At 44.5% G+C, this 27,583-nt stretch overlaps 1 protein-coding gene across 1 annotated transcript; it reads right to left on the minus strand.

The window, feature by feature from the left end:
- Positions 1-12,648: 12,648 nt before the first annotated feature.
- LOC115529911 (protein AHNAK2-like) lies at positions 12,649-26,214 on the minus strand (the record flags this gene model as incomplete). Its single annotated transcript, XM_030339058.1, has 8 exons — positions 12,649-12,705; positions 16,927-17,061; positions 21,211-21,264; positions 21,775-21,837; positions 22,534-22,587; positions 23,413-23,481; positions 25,186-25,230; positions 26,161-26,214. Coding segments are annotated over 8 exons (531 nt in total), but the record flags the coding sequence as incomplete, so codon positions are not given.
- Between the last annotated feature and the right edge of the window lie 1,369 nt (positions 26,215-27,583).

The raw sequence follows: 27,583 nt of genomic DNA on the forward strand, positions 1-27,583 counted from the left end.
CTTACTGGCTCCAGTGGGAACTTGAATACGAATTAACTTAACCTCTCTCAGTTTAAGAGAGGAAGGGATTTGTTTTAAGTTACAGGGAGAATGTATACAGTTCCTTCTAATGTAATAATTATATAAACAAGGTTAATATAATTTGTATGTGATTGTATATTTATAGTTATGATTGATATTTCCACGACAATACTGTATATGAATAAATTATTATAGATCTCTCTCTATATATACATGATATATACTGTACGGATTACTGTTTCTTACTCTGCCGACAGTGAGATATTGTTTCACCTTCTGCTAATGTAGGAATTGTAAGTTGCTTTGGATAAAAGCGTCTGCCCCTTAACTGCCCCTTATCCGCCTTCCCCCCGCTGCACGCTTCATTAATCAACGCACCGGCAACAGGACGCCGTTCAAGTTGTAGAAACAAGGACTGAGGAAATGGGATTTATAAGTTCCTTTATTTATATTTATTTGTGAATTGGATCCATTTTTAAATAATGCGTAATGTGTGAAAAAAGGATTAGTGAATGTGATCCTTTCTGAATGTGCTGTATATAGTAAGGTTTGGGTGCGCGTTTGCGTGCGTGCGTGTGATGTACGTGTGTGTGTTAGAGGATATTCAGGTGCAGATAGAGCTTATTTAGGATAATTTAATCAATTAGAATTTTTCTAACTAAATGTGTGTGTGTGTGTGTGTGTGTGTGTGTGGGGGGGGGGGGTAGAACGGAAGGTCGTGCAGGCAGTGTTGCCAGATTGTTTTTTTTTCTCTCAATTGGCCTACTTCTAACCCAAGACGTTCGGGCAGCGTTGCCAGATTGGACGATTTTCCCACTCAATTGGATAACGTAATGACATAAGGCTGGGGAAAATTACCATAAGGCGAGTACGTACAATTTCGGCTGTTTCAGATTCTTCAGTTCAATTACTTTTACATTTCTGCATTTTTAGCAATGCTTTGCGCTTTTCATTCAGCTGTCAATTTATTTGTTTCCAACCATTTACATGTTCTTAAATGGTGTGCATGTTTACATTGTTTACTCCATTTAGACTTTTGAACTCTGTTCAAATCCCTTCACTTGACTTAAGCCATTTAACGTTTCTTATCTTAAGGCCTGATTCCACCGAACGCGTTACGGCAGCGTTACTGCTGCGGCACGTCTTGGCCGCGGTCAACGCAGCAGATAGGTTCCACTCTAATCAATGGGACCATTTCCACCGGGCGCGGCTGCGGAACGTCTCAGCAGCGTCCCAGAAGCGGCTCGCCGTGCCGCAGCGCTATCATTCTGTAGCATTTCTATTTTTGCCGCAAGCCGTTGCTGAACCGCGTCAATTTCAACAGAGCAGATCAAGCAGGGCAGGAAGTGAAAAAGTAAAAGCCATAGAGCATCCTGTCAATTTTCAAAATAAAACACAATACTCAGCTCACGTAGCCTATCACAACTTCACATCAACATTATTACGTCATGACCGGTGGCACCAGGTCAGCAGTCAATCAGTCAAAGGGTCTCAAATCATCCTTTTATAAGGACAATGTCAGAAAGGACAAAGCCTGGCATTTAATTGCAGTAGTTTTGGGAGTGGAAGGTGAGTACATTAGGTTTAGGATTATCGCCTGATCTCGTGATCTCGCGTGAATACGGTTGGCTCGCAAGGCAGCGTTGCGCTGCCGTAACGCGCCCGGTGGAGATGCAAGCAGGGCAAATTCGCAGCCGTTCCGTGCCGCTGCCGTAACGCGGCAGTAACGCGTCCGGTGGAATCCCCGGGTTAGGCTACGTTTACATGATGACGGTCTGAACAGAAGACACAAAAGTGGCGTCGCGTCTTCACTTTTTATTCCGCGTTTAGACGAGGATTTTTGGGAGGAAATCTGCGCTTATACGGTGACGCAAAAGTGTGGAATTCGATTGGGTATGCATGTCAGGCGGCTAGGTAGTGCTGTGATACACTATCACACAACACCGCCATGTCTGAGTGCATGTGTAGAATCTTCCTTCTTCTCTTATCTGCGCCGCGAAAACCAAAACATAATTACAGATCCTTCTCTGTTCAGTAATACTATCTGTACATATCCTGTACATTTCGTGGAAAGACTCCTGTAACTTTGTTAGAGCTGCCAGAGCAGCTTGACGGTCCGACGCATGGAAAATAATCCAACATGTTTGTGTATTTCCCTGTACTGGGGCATGTACAGTATGTGACGTAGACGCGTATGCGACGTGCGCAGATCTGAGCAGAGTTTTGCGTAGGCGGAAACGCTACGGCGGTGCGTAGTCAGGTTTTCCACTCTGGAGGGTGGTTGGAAAAAACACACATTCATATGCTATTTCTATGAAGTTTCGCACGTATGTACAATCTTTTACATCGTCATATTTAAATTACTTTGCATGTTTGTGCTGTGGTCATCAATCAACACAACATTACAACTTTAATCAAATGCAGCGGAATGGGGGGGAGGGAGTTGATTATTGGAAGCTTAACAGATCAGCAAGATAATAGACTTGATTTAGCAATGATGGAGTTTAAAAGTTAATTATGTACAGTTGTGTTCATTCTGGGCATATTGGATTTTTCTTGGGTTAACAGTAACTGTTAACCCCCCTGTTAAACCCCCCCACCAAGGTGGGGGACGTGGGTCGCTTGAGTAAGAATGAACCATGAAAGAACGAGACAGATTGACGAGACATTCAAATATATTATTTTATATATATTCTGGCATGACACAGAAAATACAAAAACAGCATGCAATTACCATTTCACTGATATTTAATCGTATTATTGTACACTAGCTCACTAGCCTCTTCTCTCTTCACCACTCAGTCAGTGAACGAACAGTGAGTTAGCGACTCAGCGACTAGTGGGTCTGGGAGGAGTCGAGTCTGACAACGAACGAGACGAACGAGAGAGAAGAATCAGGTTGGTTCGTTCTTGTTAAAGATTTGTTCATTCAAACTGATTCGGTCGCAAACGACCCATCACTACTCTCAGGGCGCAAGTATAGTGGCGTGAGTCTGCTGTGGCACAATGGATATTGCCCCGAACACTGTCACCAATGCATGGGCCGCAAACCTTCCTCAAAGGCTAGTTCGAGCCCTGTGCATGAGTAATTGTGTTCAAGTTCTGCTGCTTGAGGCCAGTGCGTTAAGGACATCGTGCTCGAGTCCTGTTCATGTTGGTATTGTGTGAATCTTGAGTTGCAGCGTCTCGTTTGTGAGATTATCATCTTCTTAGTTTATCAACTCAAAGTATAACTTCAGAGAATGTCACTCTGTGCGTCCCGGTGGCACGACGGAGATAGTCAGTGTACACTGTCTGAAAATGTAAACACTTCTGAGATCTGGAGACACGGGTTGAGGTCCCGGCAACCACACTCTCCTTGAAACCTCTCAGAGAGCAGTAGGAATACAAGATAAAAAAAAGAATTTAGCTTAAAGAGGTGCCTAGATGTCGGTGCCATTCCTCTGGTGTGCCAAAGCTTGGCGGAGATCTGAGAACACAATATATAAAGAAACGGTACCACTGTTTGTTTTTATTTCACAAATTCTGACGTGTTTCTCCGATCTCTCCGGCCCTTGATCAGACACTGAAAATTGAGGAAAAATGAAGGCAGAAATAGCTTTGGGCCAATAACAAGGAAACACACACTGCCATGTTTTATGTGTGGTGTGCCTCAATCTCAACCTTCCCTTTAGCCCTTAGCCTAAATGGATATTGTGTATGTGACCTGTGGGAGTGTGAGTGGAGGGTGTTTTCTGCAGCCTCAGCTGGCCGAGTCTGATTGGACTCTGGGGCTGGGTGTGGCTGCACACCTGTGGCTCGTTGACCAATCAGTGTGTACAGATTAGGCCCAGCTCTCCCTGGCTTCACTGGGCTGATCTCCTGGATGGCAGCGGAGCCCCAGGCCCTGTTCAGAATCAAACCTTGACCTTAACACCACCACCCTGCGTCCTTGGCCAGGATAAGTCACCTAGGAGGAGTGGATCAGCTACCTAGCTGGTGTGTAGTACGGACATTTGCTCCATCAATATTACAACATGTTAGTTGATATGGCTTTCTCTGTTACCGTTGGTTAAGTTAAGCTGAATCACTGGATTCGTTTGAATGTTTATGAGCAAGGTAGGCAACGCATTTGTTCTTCAAAGAGTACAGAAAAGGTAATAGTGCTGTTTACAATATCAGTTTTAGGACTCAGGTGAATCATTAATATTAGATATTTATATTGTATTAGTGGTGATGCAAACGGTTAGTCATGATGATTGTGTGAGTGTCTTCTTTGTGGTACAATCCTCTTGCTTCTCAGACACGTCTATACTAGCCTCATCGGCAAGTTAACTTCCGAAAATGTCATAGTGTACATCTCTGTGGCGCAATGGATATGGCCCCCAACACTGTCCCCAATGCACGGGCCACGAACCTTCCTCAAAGGCTGGTTCGAGCCTCGTGCATGACTAACAGGTGTTCGTGGTCTGCTGTTTGAGGCCAGTGGGTTAAGGACATTGTGTAAAGGTTGGCAATGTGTGAATCTGAGTTGCAGCGTCTTGTTTGTGAGATTATCGTCTTCTATCTCTATTCTAACGTCAACTATAAGTATAACTTCAGAGAAGCTCACTCTGTGCGTCTTGGTGGCGCGACGGATATAGTCGGTGTACACTGTCTGAAAATGTAATCGAATATGGGTTCAATACATGGGTTCAAGTCCCAGCAACCACACTCTGCTCGAAACCTCTGGGAGGCAAGTAGGGAGACGACTTTTAACAATTTAAAATTTTTAGAACCTTTGACCAATAAGAGGTGCCTCGGCAGGTGAGCTGTGTCCTATCTGTTCTGGGGACATGTGTACTATTTCTTCCACGGTAGTTGGTGGGAACATCTGTCTAGTGAAGGGATCCATACTCTCACACATTAATTTCGAATGACTGTCTGGGGGACTGGATGGCTGTGTGAGACAGTCATTCCCACTCACCCATTCATTCCGAATTACCGTCTGGGCAAATTGATTAATGTGAATTAAGTCATTCACATCAATCAATTCACACAGACAGTTATTCACAATCATCCGTTCACCATACAATCATTCCCACAAAACCTGCCGAGGCAGGAATCGAACACATGTCTCCAGAACAGATAAGTAACAGCTCTATCACCTGCGCCACAGAGACACCAGCAAGGAATTGGTGAGAGGTTATAATTGACTTTACAATGCACGAGACATCGGTTCAAAATAGCCAATATGTTTAATCTGAGTGTTGTTGGTGGGACTTGAACCCAGGTCTGCAGTGCTTACGAACGTCGCCCCTTAGTAACGTCAAGACACTCCACTTGACCACAGACATGCTAGCCATAACGTGGTCAAAGTCATATTTGACAAGTTATATTCACATGACATTGATTCCTATATGGCGCCAACCATAAGTATATCTTCTGAACTTGTTATTTTGTGGGTCTCGGTGGTGTACCGGAGGTAGTCGTTGCACACCTAATCTCAACCTAGATCTGGAGACATGGGTTCAAGTCCCGGCCATCATTGTCTCCTTGAAACCTCTGGGAGAGTAGTAGGGAGACAACTTTGAACAGTTTTAGCATTTTAGAACCTTTGACCAACAAGAGGTGCCTCGGCAGGTGAGCTGTTTCCTATCTGTTCTGGGGACATGTGTTCTATTTCTTCCACGGTAGTTGGTGGGAACATCTGTCTAGTGAAGGGATCCATACTCTCACACATTCATTTCGAATGACTGTCTGGAGGACTGGATGGCTGTGAATGAGTGCACTCATTCACAGCCATCCAGTCCCCCAGACAGTCATTCCCACTCACCCATGCATTCCGAATTACCGTCTGGGCAAATTGATTAATGTGAATTAAGTCATTCACATCAATCAATTCACACAGACAGTTATTCGCAATCATCCGTTCACCATACAATCATTCCCACAAAACATGCCGTGGCAGGAATCGAACACATGTCTCCAGAACAGATAGGTAACAGCTCTATCACCTGCGCCACAGAGACACCAGCAAGGAATTGGTGAGAGGTTATAATTGACTTTACAATTCACGAGACATCGGTTCAAAATAGCCAATATGTTTGATCTGAGTGTTGTTGGTGGGACTTGAACCCAGGTCTGCAGTGCTTACGAACGTCTCCCCTTAGCAACGTCAAGACACTCCACTTGACCACAGACATGCTAGCCATAACGTGGTCAAAGTCATATTTGACAAGTTATATTCACATTCCTATATGGCGCCAACCATAAGTATATCTTCTGAACTTTTTATTCTGTGCGTCTCGGTGGTGTACCGGAGGTAGTCATTGCACACCTAATCTCAACCTAGATCTGGAGACATGGGTTCAAGTCCCGGCCATCATTGTCTCCTTGAAACCTCTGGGAGAGAAGTCGGGAGACAACACTTTACAAATTTAACATTTTAGAACCTTTGACCAACAAGAGGTGCCTCGGCAGGTGAGCTGTTTCCTATCTGTTCTGGGGACATGTGTACTATTTCTTCCACGGTAGTTGGTGGGAACATCTGTCTAGTGAAGGGATCCATACTCTCACACATTCATTTCGAATGAGGTTATAATTGACTTTACAATTCACAAGACATCAGTTTAAAATACCCACATTTTTTGTCGGGAGGGTTGTTGGTGGGACTTGAACCCAGGTCTGGGTGGGAACATCTGTCTAGTGAAACTCATTGCATTTCTGCGTGGAATGGAGATCAGGTGGAATTTGTGTTGGGGGTTGGTCAGTCTGTCAACAGTTGCAAATAGGGTTTTTGCATTATTAGTGTTGGTTTTAATGATATTGGAGAAAAACGTTTCTCTAGCACTTTTTAAGTCTAAATTGTAGGCACGAAGGCTCTCTTTATAGATATCATGGTGAATATGAAGTTTTGTTTTACGCCAGATGCGTTCAACCTTCCTGCATTCTTTTTTCTGTGCTGTTACAGAAGCAGCTTTTCTCCAGGGTGCCTTTTGCTTTCCAGAAATCGTTTTAATCTTATAAAGTGCAATGACATCTATGACTTTCAAAAATGTTCTACAAGATCATTAGCAGAACATGGGTCGAGAGGTGCTAGCAAGGAGATGGCCTTTTTAAAAAGTACATTAGAATCTTATTTGATTTTGTCTGTATGTCGGGAATAAAAGATATGTTAAAGAAAACACAAAAGTGGTCAGACAAGGAAGGATCGGTCACAGAGAGATCAGAAACATTGAGGCCCTTCGTGATAACCAGGTCTAGTGGGTGCCCCTTACAATGAGTAGCCTCTTTCACATGTTAAGACAGTCCCAATGTGTCCAAAATGGTAATTTTTTTGCACACTTATCATTCAAATCATCAGTATGAAAATTGAAGTCACCAGTTATAACTAGACAGTCAAATTCTGTGGAGATGCTAGACAATAATTCTGTGAAGTCATCGAAAAATGTGGGTGGCCTGTTAATAATTAATAGGAGAACTCAACCCCTCCACCTCTTTTTCCAGATCTACATGAATCAAAAAAGTTATAGTTGGGAGGAGCTGTCTCTATCAGAACGGTTGCACTGTTATTTTGTTCCAGCCATGTTTCAGTTAAAAACATAAAATCCAGTCTAGAAGTGGTAATAAAATCATTAACTAAAAATGATTTGTTATTAAGAGACCTAACATTAAGTAGAGCCATCCTGATTGTGTTGTTGATAGGCTTTAAGGTTGTTTTTGGTTTGGAGGCAATAGATATGAGATTTGTGAGGTTAGCAGTGTGTCTAAGTTTCCCTTTGTTTACTCTCTTAGTGGTTACAGCATAAATGCAAAAGTTGCCATGTTTTGACGTAGGCAACCTTGGGTTCAGCAGATTATGTGAAACTTCCTTTATACTGTGTCTACGGCTGAACCCTTTTTTGTCTCAGTAATACTCAGGACTACTATCAGCACAGGGGGGGGGGGGGGGTTGGGCGCCCTCCTCTTTGGTGTTATCAGCCTGTGGCCATGCCGTGGCGATGCCATCATTGACACAGATGCCAGTTTGATGCCAACATATTCCAGTTTCTTAAAGTCAGCTGGAAAATCGCAAAGGGAGGAGACAATGGAGCTGGAGTTGTTGTTGTGGCTATGGGAGAGATGAGACTGGAGGTCATCGTCGATGGGGGAATGCAGTAGGGCTGGCCTGAATTATTCGAATATTCAAATACTCGTTCGGAAAATTAGTATTCAAAGCTTAAATCAGTATTCAGAGCTTCTTTTTTTTTTTTCACGTGCCTGACGTTACCAGAGCGAGGGAGGCAAACTATAAGCGACACCAAGCAGAGAAGCGAGAGAGGTGGAGGAAGAATAGATATGTTTCCCTTTATTTTACAACACAACATTAGCGGGATCTTGGGAGGAAAAGTAATGCTTAGCGAAATGCTAACCTCAACTTAGTTGTTTGTTTATGTTCGCTTTACAGCGCTGCGCCAATCAAATGTGACTGGCTTGCTGCAGAGCGTGAGCGTCTTGGGAATACCCGGTCAATATCTCATCATCATCATCTCATCTCATGAGATGAGATGAGATGAGACATAAGACAATCAATATTCAGTATTTGTTATGGATTTATTGTACAAATTCCCTGCTAACAGCTATTAAATCTTGAACAAAATATGCAGATACTGTCAAAATCGGTTCCAGGGAGTATATAGGGATTATTAATGTTGTTTTTGATGGTGTGTTTTTCTGGAACGAGTATTCGAATATTCGCTCGGAAAAACCAACGAGTATTCGAAGCCTAAAAAATGGTATTCGGGCCAGCCCTAGAATGCAGAGGAGGGGGGTGGCCGTTCCTCGCCAAGCCAGCATCAGCGATGGGGGAAGGCACAGTGTTGATGGCGTCGGGCGGGCTGTTGTCTCTCTTCAAGGTCTGTGGGCTGTCTACTATCTGTGTGTCAGATAGTGGCAGAGTAGATGTGTGGGGGAGGCTGTAGTCTCGCTTCTTCTCAACCTGTGCTCTGACTGTGGCCTGTGCGTCAGACCATGGAGATTTGTGGGAAAGCGAGAAGAGATGATTGTCCCTCAACAGCTTTGAGCCTAACCTGTTTGGGTGTAGGCCATCTGCTCTGAAAAGATATTTGCGCCCCCAGAATAAGTTGAAATTGTCAATAAAGCCCCTTCCTCTTTCATTGCAGACTCTGGAAAGCCATGTATTCAGTGCAAGTAGACGACTGAATCTGTTTATTCCTCTGTCAACTGCTGGTATGGGTCCACTGATGAATGACTTAATGTGTATTTTGTCCAGTGTATCCAATAGATCAGTGTAATCCCTCTTCAGAAGTTCTGACTGTTCTCTTCGAATATCATATCAAGTCCTGCATGCACAATAATCTGTGAGATTTTGGGGTTTTCTAATATGATTGTGGCTAGTTTCTGGTTGATATCACCAACCATTCCACCTAGGAAGTGGCATGTTTTCATCTTCTTACCGGTTATATCCTTGATGATTGAGTCTCCTATAATCAGTGCCTGGAGTGTCTGGTTCAGCTGCTTTCTGTGAGATGGGCCCTTGTTGGCTTGAGGTGGCGGTGGCAGACGCATGCGCAGCCCGCCTCCGTGGCGACTGGTTCTTATTCCATCTCTGTCCACACCGTCCGTCCGGACACATTTCGGGGCTCAGGGGTGCACGGGTGGCGGACGCATGCGCAGCTCCCCTCCATGGCGACTGGTTCTTGTTCCGTCTCTGTCCGCACCGTCCGTCCGGACGCATCTCAGGGCTCAGGGGTGCATGGGTGGCAGGCACGTTCGTGGACTCTTGAAGGGGCAGGAACCGGTTCTTCAGCGGCAGGGTTAACTTCAGTGACGGGCTAATTTGGCTGATACATGCAACTTTAGCTTTGGGTAGCTTAGCATTTGGCGTTGAGTGAACTTGTTGATACAGTTTGGTATGTTGTTTTGGCTTAGCGCCGACTCTGTGCCAGTGAGACGCAGCTGGAACTGTCTCTCTCTTGTCCAGCTTCGGGAAGGATACAATGTAGCTTTGATCATCTTGTTGTGTATTTGTCTGAGTTAGCTCAGCAAACTCAACCATCGGAACTGTATCCTGGAGGAGTCCAGGAGCATTTTTCGAATGCTGCTAGTCTCGTTTCAAATAAAGCCACTGTCTGTCGCAGTTTGGTGCAGTCTGTGCATTTCCCAGTCTCCATGCCTGAGATATCCGAGTACAGAGGCATGTTGTCGATAGGAAAGTCCAAGGCTTTTGCTGCGGTCTGATCCGGGAATCATAAAAAGTGCCAAAATGTATTGTTGAATCGAGCAATGGAGGACGACGGAAACAAACTATATATTGTTAAGTATTATGATCATGAAATAAAATAAAATAAAGTAGATCTGAACGATGAATTAAGTAGTTTTTTCCAATGCCTAGCGGAGCTTCGGGAAACATGAACTCTCTCTCTGCTGCCTCTCTTATCTTTAAAGTGCCGTAACTCTCTATCTACATGAACAAATCTCATGGTTGAAAGATTTATGAGCCTGTTTTATTGCCTGACTTTGTGTCAAACTTCGAGTGCAGATATGAGACAGAGATCTTCTAGGTGATACACTGATGAAAGATTATTTTTACATTGAACAAACTTAATACTTAAGGCTCCAGCTACAATGATCAAATACAGAATGTACAGAAGTATATGTACATAAAGATCTAAGACCAAATATGACAGAAATAATGCTCTTATCATCTTTATTGTCACTCGCATTATCTGTCACATTAATATTACATTCTGTATGGCGAATAAAAATACTTATAAGTGTAAAATAATAACTTTTCTGTACAGGGACTTCAACTGAAAAATCTACGCTTCCAACTTCAGACGGAACAGTAACGTCTGACCAATTGGCTTCTCAAACAACGGTTCAAACTTCAACAGCAGAACCATTGACTTCTGCATCCACAGTACTGACTTCAACGGATGGAACAGTTACTTCTGCATCCACAGTTATGACTTCAACGAATGGAGAATTGACTTCTGCATCCACAGTTCTGACTTCAACAGATGGAACATTGAGTTCGGACCCACTGACTTCTCAAACTACGGTTCAAACTTCAACAGCAGAGCCATCGACATCTGCATCCACAGTCCTGACTTCAACAGATGGATCATTGACTTCTGCATCAACAGTTCTGACATCAACAGATGGAACAGTGACTTCGGACCCACTGACTTCTCAAACTACGGTTCAAACTTCAACAGCAGATCCATTGACTTCTGCATCCACAGTTCTGACTTCAACGGATGGAACAGTGACCTCTGCGTCAACAGTTATGACTTCAACGAATGGACAATTTACTTCTGCAACCACTGTTCTGTCTTCAACAGATGGACCTTTGACATCTGACCCACTGACTTCTCAAACTACGGTTCAAACTTCAACAGCAGAACCATCGACTTCTGCATCAACAGCTCTGACTTCAACAGATGGAACAGTGAATTCTGCATCCACAGTTCTGACTTCAACAAATGGACCATTGACTTCGGACCCACTGACTTCTCAAACTACGGTTCAAACTTCAACTGCAGAGCCATCGACTTCTGCATCCACAGTTCTGACTTCCACAGATGGAGCAGTGACCTCTACATCCACAGTTCTGACTTCAACGAATGGACAATTGACTTCTGCATCCACAGTTCTGACTTCAACAAATGGAATATTGACTTCGGACCCACTGACTTCTCAAACTATGGTTCAAACTTCAACAGCAGAGCCATCGACTGCTGCATCCACAGTTCTGACTTCAACAGATGGACCATTTACTTCTGCATCTACAGTTCTGACTTCAAAAGATGGAACAATAACATCTGCATCCACAGTTCTGACTTCAACAGATGGACCTTTGTCCTCTGCATCCACTGTTCTGACTTCAACAGATGGACCTTTGACATCTGATCCACTGACTTCTCAAACTATGGTTCAAACTTCAACAGCAGATCCATTGACTTCTGCATCCACAGTTCTGACTTCAACGGATGGAACAGTGAATTCTGCATCCACAGTTATGACTTCAACAAATGGACAATTGACTGCTGCATCCACAGTTCTGACTTCAACAGATGTAACATTGACTTCGGACCCACTGACATCTCAAACTACGGTTCAAACTTCAACAGCAGATCAATTGACTTCTGCATCCATAGTTCTGACTTCAACGGAAGGAACAGTGACTTCTGCGTCCACAGCTATGACTTCAACAGATGGAATAGTGACTTCTGACACACTGACTTTTCAAACTTCAAAAGCAGAGCCATCGACTTCTGCATCCACAGTTCTGACTCCAACAGATGGACAATCGACTTCTGCATCAACAGTTCTGACTTCAACAGATGGGACAATAACTTCTTCATCCACAGTTCTGACTTCAACAGATGGACCATTGACCTCTGCATCCGCAGTTCTGACTTCAACAGATGGAATAGTGACTTCTGACACACTGACTTCTCAAACTACGGTTCAAACTTCAACAGCAGAGCCATCGACTTCTGCATCCACAGTTCTGACTTCAACAGGTGGAACAGTGACCTCTGCATCCACAGTTCTGACTTCAACGAATGGAACATTGACGTCGGACCCACTGACTTCTCAAAGTATGGTTCAAACTTCAACAGCAGAGCCATCAACTTCTGCATCAACAGTTCTGACTTCAACAGATGGAACAGTAACATCTGCATCCACAGTTCCGATTACAACCGATGGACCATTGACCTCTGTATCCACAGTTCTGACTTCAACAGATGGACCTTTGACATCTGACCCACTGACTTCTCAAAGTACGATTCAAACTTCAACAGCAGAGCCATCGACTTCTGCATCAACAGCTCTGACTTCAACAGATGGAACAGTGAATTCTGCATCCACAGTTCTGACTTCAACAAATGGACCATTGACTTCGGACCCACTGGCTTCTCAAACTACGGTTCAAACTTCAACTGCAGAGCCATCGACTTCTGCATCCACAGTTCTGACTTCCACAGATGGAACAGTGACCTCTACATCCACAGTTCTGACTTCAACGAATGGACAATTGACTTCTGCATCCACAGTTCTGACTTCAACAAATGGAATATTGACTTCGGACCCACTGACTTCTCAAACTATGGTTCAAACTTCAACAGCAGAGCCATCGACTGCTGCATCCACAGTTCTGACTTCAACAGATGGACCATTTACTCCTGCATCTACAGTTCTGACTTCAAAAGATGGAACAATAACATCTGCATCCACAGTTCTGACTTCAACAGATGGACCTTTGTCCTCTGCATCCACTGTTCTGACTTCAACAGATGGACCTTTGACATCTGATCCACTGACTTCTCAAACTATGGTTCAAACTTCAACAGCAGATCCATTGACTTCTGCATCCACAGTTCTGACTTCAACGGATGGAACAGTGAATTCTGCATCCACAGTTATGACTTCAACAAATGGACAATTGACTGCTGCATCCACAGTTCTGACTTCAACAGATGTAACATTGACTTCGGACCCACTGACATCTCAAACTACGGTTCAAACTTCAACAGCAGATCAATTGACTTCTGCATCCATAGTTCTGACTTCAACGGAAGGAACAGTGACTTCTGCGTCCACAGCTATGACTTCAACAGATGGAATAGTGACTTCTGACACACTGACTTTTCAAACTTCAAAAGCAGAGCCATCGACTTCTGCATCCACAGTTCTGACTCCAACAGATGGACAATCGACTTCTGCATCAACAGTTCTGACTTCAACAGATGGGACAATAACTTCTTCATCCACAGTTCTGACTTCAACAGATGGACCATTGACCTCTGCATCCGCAGTTCTGACTTCAACAGGAGTACCTTTGACATCTGGCCCACTGACTTCTAAAACTACGGTTCAAACTTCAACAGCAGAGCCATCGTCTTCTGCATCCACAGTTCTGACTTCAACAAATGGACCATTGACTTCTGCATCAACAGTTCTGACTTCACCAGATGGAACAGCAACTTCTGCATCCACAGTTCCGACTTCAACAGATGGACCATTGACCTCTGCATCCACAGTTCTGACTTCAACAGATGGAATAGTGACTTCTGACACACTGACTTCTCAAACTACGGTTCAAACTTTAACAGCAGATCCATTGACTTCTGCATCCACAGTTCTGACTTACACGGATGGAACAGTGACTTCTGCATCCACTGTTATGACTTCAACGAATGGACAATTGACTTCTGCATCCACAGTTCTGACTTCAACAGATGGACCATTGACTTCTGCATCAACAGTTCTGACTTCAACAGATGGAACAGTAACTTCTGCATCCACAGTTCTGACTTCACCAGATGGACCATTGACCTCTGCATCCACAGTTCTGACTTCAACAGATGGAATAGTGACTTCTGACACACTGACTTCTCAAACTACGGTTCAAACTTCAACAGCAGAGCCATCGACTTCTGCATCCACAGCTCTGACTTCGACAGGTGGAACAGTGACCTCTGCATCCACAGTTCTGACTTCAACGAATGATCAATTGACTTCTGCATCCACAGTTCTGACTTCAACGGATGGAACAGTAACATCTGCATCCACAGTTCCGATTCCAACAGATGGACCATTGACCTCTGCATCCACAGTTCTGACTTCAACAGATGGACCTTTGACATCTGACCCACTGACTACTCAAAGTACGGTTCAAACTTCAACAGCAGAGCCATCGACTTCTGCATCCACAGTTCTGACTTCAACGGATGGAACAGTGACTTCTGCATCCACTGTTATGACTTCAACGAATGGACAATTGACTTCTGCATCCATAGTTCTGACTTCAACAAATGGACCATTGACTTCTGCATCCACAGTTCTGACTTCAACAGATGGACCATTGACTTCTGCATCCACAGTTCTGACGTCAACAGATGGACCATTGACTTCTGCATCCACAGTTCTGACTTCAACAGTTGGACCATTGACTTCTGCATCCACAGTTCTGACTTCAACAGATGGACCATTGACTTCTGCATCCACAGTTCTGACTTCAACAGATGGACCTTTGACATCTGACCCACTGACTTCTCAAAGTACGGTTCAAACTTCAACAGCAGAGCCATCGACTTCTGCATCCACAGTTCTGACTTCACCAGATGGACCATTGACCTCTGCATCCACAGTTCTGACTCCAACAGATGGAATAGTGACTTCTGACACACTGACTTCTCAAACAACGGTTCAAATTTCAACAGCAGAGCCATCGACTTCTGCATCCACAGTTCTGACTTCAACAGATGGAACAGCGACCTCTGCATCCACAGTTCTGACTTCAACTAATGGACGATTGACTTCTGCATCCACAGTTCTGACTTCAACAGATGTAACTTTGACATCTGGCCCACTGACTTCTAAAACTACGGTTCAAACTTCAACAGCAGAGCCATCGACTTCTGCATCCACCGTTCTGACTTCAACAAATGGACCATTGACTTCTGCATCAACAGTTCTGACTTCACCAGATGGAACAGCAACTTCTGCATCCACAATTCTGACTTCAACAGATGGACCATTGACCTCTGCATCCACAGTTCTGACTTCAACAGATGGAATAGTGACTTCTGAAACACTGACTTCTCAAACTACGGTTCAAACTTCAACAGCAGAGCCATCGACTTCTGCATCCACAGTTCTGACTTCAACAGGTGGAACAGTGACCTCAGCAGCCACAGTTCTGACTTCAACGAATGGACAATTGACTTCTGCATCCACAGTTCTGACTTCAACAGGTGGAACGTTGACTTCGGACCCACTGACTTCTCAAACTACGGTTCAAACTTCAACAGCAGATCCATTCACTTCTGCATCCACAGTTCTGACTTCAACGGATGGAATAGTGACTTCTGCATCCACTGTTATGACTTCAACGAATGGACAATTGACTTCTGCATCCACAGTTCTGACTTCAACAGATGGACCTTTGACATCTGACCCACTGACTTCTCAAAGTACGGTTCAAACTTCAACAGCAGAGCCATCGACTTCTGCATCCACAGTTCTGACTTCAACAGATGGAACAGTAACTTCTGCATCCACTGTTCTGACTTCACCAGATGGACCATTGACCTCTGCATCCACAGTTCTGACTCCAACAAATGGAATAGTGACTTCTGACACACTGACTTCTCAAACTACGGTTCAAACTTCAACAGCAGATCCATTAACTTCTGCATCCACAGTTCTGACTTCAACGGATGGAACAGTGACTTCTGCATCCACAGTTCTGACTTCAACAGATGGACAATTGACTTCTGCATCCACAGTTCTGACTTCAACAGATGGACCATTGACTTCTGCATCAACAGTTCTGACTTCAACAGATGGAACAGTAACTTCTACATCCACAGTTCTGACTTCACCAGATGGACCATTGACCTCTGCATCCACAGTTCTGACTTCAACAGATGGAATAGTGACTTCTGACACACTGACTTCTCAAACTACTGTTCAAACTTCAACAGCAGAGCCATCGACTTCTGCATCCACAGTTCTGACGTCAACAAGTGGAACAGTGACCTCAGCAGCCACAGTTCTGACTTCAACGAATGGACAATTGACTTCTGCATCCACAGTTCTGACTTCAACAGATGGAACGTTGACTTCAGACCCACTGACTTCTCAAACTACGGTTCAAACTTCAACAGCAGATCCATTGACTTCTGCATCTACAGTTCTGACTTCAACGGATGGAACAGTGACTTCTGCATCCACTGTTATGACTTCAACGAATGGACAATTGACTTCTGCATCCACAGTTCTGACTTCAACAGATGGACCATTGACTTCTACATCCACAGTTCTGACTTCACCAGATGGACCATTGACCTCTGCATCCACAGTTCTGACTCCAACAGATGGAATAGTGACTTCTGCCACACTGACTTCTCAAACTACGGTTCAAACTTCAACAGCAGATCCATCGACTTCTGCATCCACAGTTCTGACTTCAACGGATGGAACAGTGACTTCTGCATCCACTGTTATGACTTCAACGAATGGACAATTGACTTCTGCATCCACAGTTCTGACTTCAACAGATGGACCATTGACTTCTGCATCAACAGTTCTGACTTCAACAGATGGAACAGTAACTTCTGCATCCACAGTTCTGACTTCAACAGATGGAATAGTGACTTCTGACACACTGACTTCTCAAACTACGGTTCAAACTTCAACAGCAGAGCCATCGACTTCTGCATCCACAGTTCTGACTTCGACAGGTGGAACAGTGACCTCTGCATCCACAGTTCTGACTTCAACGAATGAACAATTGACTTCTGCATCCACAGTTCTGACTTCAACAGATGGACCATTGACTTCTACATCCACAGTTCTGACTTCACCAGATGGACCATTGACCTCTGCATCCACAGTTCTGACTCCAACAGATGGAATAGTGACTTCTGCCACACTGACTTCTCAAACTACGGTTCAAACTTCAACAGCAGATCCATCGACTTCTGCATCCACAGTTCTGACTTCAACAGGAGTACCTTTGACATCTGGCCCACTGACTTCTAAAACTACGGTTCAAACTTCAACAGCAGAGCCATCGACTTCTGCATCCACAGTTCTGACTTCAACAAATGGACTATTGACTTCTGCATCAACAGTTCTGACTTCACCAGATGGAACAGCAACTTCTGCATCCACAGTTCTGACTTCAACAGATGGACCATTGACTTCTGCATCCACAGTTCTGACTTCAACAGATGGAGCAGTAACTTCTGCATCCACAGTTCTGACTTCAACAGATGGAACGTTGACTTCAGACCCACTGACTTCTCAAACTACGGTTCAAACTTCAACAGCAGATCCATTGACTTCTGCATCCACAGTTCTGACTTCAACGGATGGAACAGTGACTTCTGCATCCACTGTTGTGACTTCAACGAATGGACAATTGACTTCTGCATCCATAGTTCCGACGTCAACAGATGGACCATTGACTTCTGCATCCACAGTTCTGACTTCAACAGATGGAACATTAACATCTGCATCCACAGTTCCGACTCCAACAGATGGACCATTGACCTCTGGATCCACAGTTCTGACTTCAACAGATGGACCTTTGACATCTGACCCACTGACTTCTCAAAGTACGGTTCAAACTTCCACAGCAGAGCCATCGACTTCTGCATCCACAGTTCTGACTTCAACAGATGGAACAGTAACTTCTGCATCCACAGTTCTGACTTCACCAGATGGACCATTGACCTCTGCATCCACAGTTCTGACTTCACCAGATGGAACAGCAACTTCTGCATCCACAGTTCTGACTTCAACTAATGGACAATTGACTTCTGCATCCACAGTTCTGACTTCAACAGATGTACCTTTGACATCTGGCCAACTGACTTCTAAAACTACGGTTCAAACTTCAACAGCAGTGCCATCGACTTCTGCATCCACAATTCTGACTTCAACAAATGGACCATTGACTTCTGCATCAACAGTTCTGACTTCACCAGATGGAACAGCAACTTCTGAATCCACTGTTATGACTTCAACGAATGGACAATTGACTTCTGCATCCACAGTTATGACGTCAACAGATGGACCATTGACTTCTGCATCCACAGTTCTGACTTCAACAGATGGAACATTAACATCTGCATCCACAGTTCTGACTCTAACAGATGGACCATTGACCTCTGCATCCACAGTTCTGACTTCAACAGATGGACCTTTGACATCTGACCCACTGACTTCTCAAAGTACGGTTCAAACTTCAACAGCAGAGCCATCGAGTTCTGCATCCACAGCTCTGACTTCAACAGATGGAACAGTAACTTCTGCATCCACAGTTCTGACTTCTCCAGATGGACCATTGACCTCTGCATCCACAGTTCTGACTCCAACAGATGGAATAGTGACTTCTGACACACTGACTTCTCAAACTACGGTTCAAATTTCAACAGCAGAGCCATCGACTTCTGCATCCACAGTTCTGACTTCAACAGATGGAACAGCGACCTCTGCATCCACAGTTCTGACTTCAACTAATGGACAATTGACTTCTGCATCCACAGTTCTGACTTCAACAGATGTACCTTTGACATCTGGCCCACTGACTTCTAAAACTACGGTTCAAACTTCAACAGCAGAGTCATCGACTTCTGCATCCACAGTTCTGATTTCAACAAATGGACCATTGACTTCTGCATCAACAGTTCTGACTTCACCAGATGGAACAGCAACTTCTGCATCCACAGTTCTGACTTCAACAGATGGACCATTGACCTCTGCATCCACAGTTCTGACTTCAACAGATGGAATAGTGACTTCTGACACACTGACTTCTCAAACTACGGTTCAAACTTCAACAGCAGAGCCATCGACTTCTGCATCCACAGTTCTGACTTCAACAAATGGACCATTGACTTCTGCATCAACAGTTCTGACTTCACCAGATGGAACAGCAACTTCTGCATCCACAGTTCTGACTTCAACAGATGGACCATTGACTTCTGCAGATGGAGCAGTAACTTCTGCATCCACAGTTCTGACTTCAACAGATGGAACGTTGACTTCGGACCCACTGACTTCTCAAACTACGGTTCAAACTTCAACAGCAGATCCATTGACTTCTGCATCCACAGTTCTGACTTCAACGGATGGAACAGTGACTTCTGCATCCACTGTTGTGACTTCAACGAATGGACAATTGACTTCTGCATCCACAGTTCTGACGTCAACAGATGGACCATTGACTTCTGCATCCACATTTCTGACTTCAACAGATGGAACATTAACGTCTGCATCCACAGTTCTGACTCCAACAAATGGACCATTGACCTCTGCATCCACAGTTCTGACTTCAACAGATGGACCTTTGACATCTGACCCACTGACTTCTCAAAGTACGGTTCAAACTTCAACAGCAGAGCCATCGACTTCTGCATCCACAGTTCTGACTTCAACAGATGGAACAGTAACTTCCGCATCCACAGTTCTGACTTCACCAGATGGACCATTGACCTCTGCATCCACAGTTCTGACTCCAACAGATGGAATAGTGACTTCTGACACACTGACTTCTCAAACTACGGTTCAAATTTCAACAGCAGAGCCATCGACTTCTGCATCCACAGTTCTGACTTCAACAGATGGAACAGCGACCTCTGCATCCACAGTTCTGACTTCAACTAATGGACAATTGACTTCTGCATCAACAGTTCTGACTTCAACAGATGTACCTTTGACATCTGGCCCACTGACTTCTAAAACTACGGTTCAAACTTCAACAGCAGAGCCATCGACTTCTGCATCCACAGTTCTGACTTCAACAAATGGACCATTGACTTCTGCATCAACAGTTCTGACTTCACCAGATGGAACAGCAACTTCTGCATCCACAGTTCTGACTTCAACAGATGGGCCATTGACCTCTGCATCCACAGTTCTGACTTCAACAGATGGAATAGTGACTTCTGACACATTGACTTCTCAAACTACGGTTCAAACTTCAACAGCAGAGCCATCGACTTCTGCATCCACAGTTCTGACATCAACAGGTGGAATTGTGACCTCTGCAGCCACAGTTCTGACTTCAACGAATGGACAATTGACTTCTGCATCCACAGTTCTGACTTCACCAGATGGACCATTGACCTCTGCATCCACAGTTCTGACTCCAACAGATGGAATAGTGACTTCTGACACACTGACTTCTCAAACTACGGTTCAAATTTCAACAGCAGAGCCATCGACTTCTGCATCCACAGTTCTGACTTCAACAGATGGAACAGCGACCTCTGCATCCACAGTTCTGACTTCAACTAATGGACAATTGACTTCTGCATCCACAGTTCTGACTTCAACAGATGTACCTTTGACATCTGGCCCACTGACTTCTAAAACTACGGTTCAAACTTCAACAGCTGAGCCATCGACTTCTGCATCCACAGTTCTGACTTCAACAAATGGACCATTGACTCCTGCATCAACAGTTCTGACTTCACCAGATGGAACAGTAACTTCTGCATCCACAGTTCTGACTTCAACAGATGGGCTATTGACTTCTGCATCAACAGTTCTGACTTCAACAGATGGAACAGTAACTTCTGCATCCACAGTTCTGACTTCACCAGATGGACCATTGACCTCTGTATCCACAGTTCTGACTCAAACAGAAGGAATAGTGACTTCTGACACACTGACTTCTCAAACTTCGGTTCAAACTTCAACAGCAGAGCCATCGACTTCTGCATCCACAGTTCTGACTTCAACAGATGGAACAGTGACCTCTGCATCCACAGTTCTGACTTCAACTAATGGACCATTGACCTCTGCATCCACAGTTCTGACTTCAACAGATGGAACGTTGACTTCGGACCCACTGACTTCTCAAACTACGGTTCAAACTTCAACAGCAGAGCCATCGACTTCTGCATCCACAGTTCTGACTTCAACAGATGGAACAGTGACCTCTGCATCCACAGTTCTGACTTCAACTAATGGACCATTGACCTCTGCATACACAGTTCTGACTTCAACAGATGGAACGTTGACTTCGGACCCACTGACTTCTCAAACTACGGTTCAAACTTCAACAGCAGATCCATTGACTTCTGCATCCACAGTTCTGACCTCAACGGATGGAACAGTGACTTCTGCATCCGCTGTTCTGACTTCAACTAATGGACCATTGACCTCAGCAGCCACAGTTCTGACTTCAACAGATGGACCTTTGACATCTGACCCACTGACTTCTCAAAGTACGGTTCAAACTTCAACAGCAGAGCCATCGACTTCTGCATCCACAGTTCTGACTTCAACAGATGGAACAGTAACTTCTGCATCCACAGTTCTGACTTCAACAGATGGAACAGCGACCTTTGCATCCACAGTTCTGACTTCAACTAATGGACCATTGACTTCTGCATCCACAGTTCTGACTTCACCAGATGGACCATTGACCTCTGCATCCACAGTTCTGACTCCAACAGATGGAATAGTGACTTCTGACACACTGACTTCTCAAACTACGGTTCAAATTTCAACAGCAGAGCCATCGACTTCTGCATCCACAGTTCTGACTTCACCAGATGGAACAGCAACTTCTGCATCCACAGTTCTGACTTCAACAGATGGACCATTGACCTCTGCATCCACAGTTCTGACTTCAACAGATGGAATAGTGACTTCTGACACACTGACTTCTCAAACTACGGTTCAAACTTCAACAGCAGAGCCATCGACTTCTGCATCCACAGTTCTGACTTCAACAGGTGGAACAGTGACCTCTGCATCCACAGTTCTGACTTCAACAGATGGAACGTTGACTTCGGACCCACTGACTTCTCAAACTACGGTTCAAACTTCAACAGCAGATCCATTGACTTCTGCATCCACAGTTCTGACTTCAACAGATGGACGATTGACCTCTGCATCCACAGTTCTGACTCCAACAGATGGACCATTGACCTCTGCATCCACAGTTCTGACTCCAACAGATGGAATGGTGACTTCTGACACACTGACTTCTCAAACTACGGTTCAAATTTCAACAGCAGAGCCATCGACTTCTGCATCCACAGTTCTGACTTCAACAGATGGAACAGCGACCTCTGCATCCACAGTTCTGACTTCAACTAATGGACAATTGACTTCTGCATCCACAGTTCTGACTTCACCAGATGGACCATTGACCTCTGCATCCACAGTTCTGACTCCAACAGATGGAATAGTGACTTCTGACACACTGACTTCTCAAACTACGGTTCAAATTTCAACAGCAGAGCCATCGGCTTCTGCATCCACAGTTCTGACTTCAACAGATGGAACAGCGACCTCTGCATCCACAGTTCTGACTTCAACTAATGGACAATTGACTTCTGCATCCATAGTTCTGACTTCACCAGATGGACCATTGACCTCTGCATCCACAGTTCTGACTCCAACAGATGGAATAGTGACTTCTGACACACTGACTTCTCAAACTACGGTTCAAATTTCAACAGCAGAGCCATCGACTTCTGCATCCACAGTTCTGACTTCAACAAATGGACCATTGACTCCTGCATCAACAGTTCTGACTTCACCAAATGTAACAGTAACTTCTGCATCCACAGTTCTGACTTCAACAGCAGAGCAATCGACTTCTGCATCCACAGTTCTGACTTCAACAGATGGAACAGCGACCACTGCATCCACAGTTCTGACTTCAACTAATGGACATTTGACTTCTGCATCGACAGTTCTGACTTCAACAGATGTACCTTTGACATCTGGCCCACTGACTGCTAAAACTACGGTTCAAACTTCAACAGCTGAGCCATCGACTTCTGCATCCACAGTTCTGACTTCAACAAATGGACCATTGAATCCTGCATCAACAGTTCTGACTTCACCAGATGGAACAGTAACTTCTGCATCCACAGTTCTGACTTCAACAGATGGGCTATTGACTTCTGCATCAACAGTTCTGACTTCAACAGATGGAACAGTAACTTCTGCATCCACAGTTCTGACTTCACCAGATGGACCATTGACCTCTGCATCCACAGTTCTGACTCCAACAGAAGGAATAGTGACTTCTGACACACTGACTTCTCAAACTTCGGTTCAAACTTCAACAGCAGAGCCATCGACTTCTGGATCCACAGTTCTGACTTCAACAGATGGAACAGTGACCTCTGCATCCACAATTCTGACTTCAACTAATGGACCATTGACCTCTGCATCCACAGTTCTGACTTCATCAGATGGAACGTTGACTTCGGACCCACTGACTTCTCAAACTACGGTTCAAACTTCAACAGCAGATCCATTGACTTCTGCATCCACAGTTCTGACCTCAACGGATGGAACAGTGACTTCTGCATCCACTGTTATGACTTCAACGAATGGACAATTGACTTCTGCATCCACAGTTCTGACTTCAACTAATGGACCATTGACCTCAGCAGCCACAGTTCTGACTTCAACAGATGGACCTTTGACATCTGACCCACTGACTTCTCAAAGTACGGTTCAAACTTCAACAGCAGAGCCATCGACTTCTGCATCCACCGTTCTGACTTCAACAAATGGACCATTGACTCCTGCATCAACAGTTCTGACTTCACCAGATGGAACAGTAACTTCTGCATCCACAGTTCTGACTTCAACAAATGGAATAGTGACTTCTGACACATTGACTTCTCAAACTACGGTTCAAACTTCAACATCAGAGCCATTGACTTCTGCATCCACAGTTCTGACTTCAACAGATGGAACAGCGACCTCTGCATCCACAGTTCTGACTTCAACTAATGGACAATTGACTTCTGCATCCACAGTTCTGACTTCACCAGATGGACCATTGACCTCTGCATCCACAGTTCTGACTCCAACAGATGGAATAGTGACTTCTGACACACTGACTTCTCAAACTACGGTTCAAATTTCAACAGCAGAGCCATCGACTTCTGCATCCACAGTTCTGACTTCAACAGATGGAACAGCGACCTCTGCATCCACAGTTCTGACTTCAACTAATGGACAATTGACTTCTGCATCCATAGTTCTGACTTCAACAGATGTACCTTTGACATCTGGCCCACTGACTTCTAAAACTACGGTTCAAACTTCAACAGCTGAGCCATCGACTTCTGCATCCACAGTTCTGACTTCAACAAATGGACCATTGACTCCTGTATCAACAGTTTTGACTTCACCAGATGGAACAGTAACTTCTGCATCCACAGTTCTGACTTCAACAGATGGGCTACTGACTTCTGCATCAACAGTTCTGACTTCAACAGATGGAACAGTAACATCTGCATCCACAGTTCTGACTTCACCAGATGGACCATTGACCTCTGCATCCACAGTTCTGACTTCAACAGAAGGAATAGTGACTTCTGACACACTGACTTCTCAAACTACGGTTCAAACTTCAACAGCAGAGCCATCGACTTCTGCATCCACAGTTCTGACTTCGACAGGTGGAACAGTGACCTCTGCATCCACAGTTCTGACTTCAACGAATGATAAATTGACTTCTGCATCCACAGTTCTGACTTCAATGGATGGAACAATAACATTTGCATCCACAGTTCCGAATCCAACAGATGGAACATTGACCTCTGCATCCACAGTTCTGACTTCAACAGATGGACCTTTCACATCTGACACACTGACTACTCAAAGTACGGTTCAAACTTCAAAAGCAGAGCCATCGACTTCTGCATCCACAGTTCTGACTTCAACAGATGCACTGTTGACTTCTGCATCAACAGTTCTGACTTCAACAGATGGAATATTAACTTCTGCATCCACCGTTCTGACTCCAACAGATGGAATAGTGACTTCTGCATCCACAGTTCTGACTTCAACAGATGGAATAGTGACTTCTGACACACTGACTTCTCAAACTACGGTTCAAACTTCAACAGCAGAGCCATCGGCTTCTGCATCCACAGTTCTGACTTCAACAGGTGGAACAGTGACCTCTGCAGCCACAGTTCTGACTTCAACGAATGGACAATTGACTTCTGCATCCACAGTTCTGACTTCAACAGATGGAACGTTGACTTCGGTCCCACTGACTTCTCAAACTACGGTTCAAACTTCAACAGCAGATCCATTGACTTCTGCATCCACAATTCTGACTTCAACGGATGGAACAGTGACTTCTGCATCCACTGTTATGACTTCAACGAATGGACAATTGACTTCTGCATCCACAGTTCTGACGTCAACAGATGGACCATTGACTTCTGCATCCACAGTTCTGACTTCAACAGATGGAACATTAACATCTGCATCCACAGTTCTGACTCCAACAGATGGACCATTGACCTCTGCATCCACAGTTCTGACTTCAACAGATGGACCTTTGACATCTGACCCACTGACTTCTCAAAGTACGGTTCAAACTTCAACAGCAGAGCCATCGACTTCTGCATCCACAGTTCTGACTTCAACAGATGGAACAGTAACTTCTGCATCCACAGTTCTGACTTCACCAGATGGACCATTGACCTCTGCATCCACAGTTCTGACTTCAACTAATGGACAATTGACTTCTGCATCCATAGTTCTGACTTCACCAGATGGACCATTGACCTCTGCATCCACAGTTCTGACTCCAACAGATGGAATAGTGACTTCTGACACACTGACTTCTCAAACTACAGTTCAAATTTCAACAGCAGAGCCATCGACTTCTGCATCCACAGTTCTGACTTCAACAGATGGAACAGCGACCTCTGCATCCACAGTTCTGACTTCAATTAATGGACAATTGACTTCTGCATCCACAGTTCTGACTTCAACAGATGTACCTTTGACATCTGGCCCACTGACTTCTAAAACTACGGTTCAAACTTCAACAGCTGAGCCATCGACTTCTGCATCCACAGTTCTGACTTCAACAAATGGACCATTGACTCCTGCATCAACAGTTTTGACTTCACCAGATGGAACAGTAACTTCTGCATCCACAGTTCTGACTTCAACAGATGGGCTATTGACTTCTGCATCAACAGTTCTGACTTCAACAGATGGAACAGTAACATCTGCATCCACAGTTCTGACTTCACCAGATGGACCATTGACCTCTGCATCCACAGTTCTGACTTCAACAGAAGGAATAGTGACTTCTGACACACTGACTTCGCAAACTACGGTTCAAACTTCAACAGCAGAGCCATCGACTTCTGCATCCACAGTTCTGACTTCGACAGGTGGAACAGTGACCTCTGCATCCACAGTTCTGACTTCAACGAATGATAAATTGACTTCTGCATCCACAGTTCTGACTACAATGGATGGGACAGTAACATCTGCATCCACAGTTCCGATTCCAACAGATGGACCATTGACCTCTGCATCCACAGTTCTGACTTCAACAGATGGACCTTTCACATCTGACACACTGACTACTCAAAGTACGGTTCAAACTTCAACAGCAGAGCCATCGACTTCTGCATCCACAGTTCTGACTTCAACAGATGCACTATTGACTTCTGCATCAACAGTTCTGACTTCAACAGATGTAACATTAACTTCTGCATCCACCGTTCTGACTCCAACAGATGGAATAGTGACTTCTGCATCCACAGTTCTGACTTCAACAGATGGAATAGTGACTTCTGACACACTGACTTCTCAAACTACGGTTCAAACTTCAACAGCAGAGCCATCGACTTCTGCATCCACAGTTCTGACTTCAACAGGTGGAAAAGTGACCTCTGCAGCCACAGTTCTGACTTCAACGAATGGACAACTGACTTCTGCATCCACAGTTCTGACTTCAACAGATGGAACATTGACTTCGGTCCCACTGACTTCTCAAACTACGGTTCAAACTTCAACAGCAGATCCATTGACTTCTGCATCCACAATTCTGACTTCAACGGATGGAACAGTGACTTCTGCATCCATTGTTATGACTTCAACGAATGGACAATTGACTTCTGCATCCACAGTTCTGACGTCAACAGATGGACCATTGACTTCTGCATCCACAGTTCTGACTTCAACAGATGGAACATTAACATCTGCATCCACAGTTCTGACTCCAACAGATGGAACTTTGACCTCTGCATCCACAGTTCTGACTTCAACAGAT

The sequence above is a fragment of the Gadus morhua genome, chromosome 17 (assembly GCF_902167405.1).
Source record: "Gadus morhua chromosome 17, gadMor3.0, whole genome shotgun sequence".
Classification (NCBI taxonomy): domain Eukaryota; kingdom Metazoa; phylum Chordata; class Actinopteri; order Gadiformes; family Gadidae; genus Gadus; species Gadus morhua.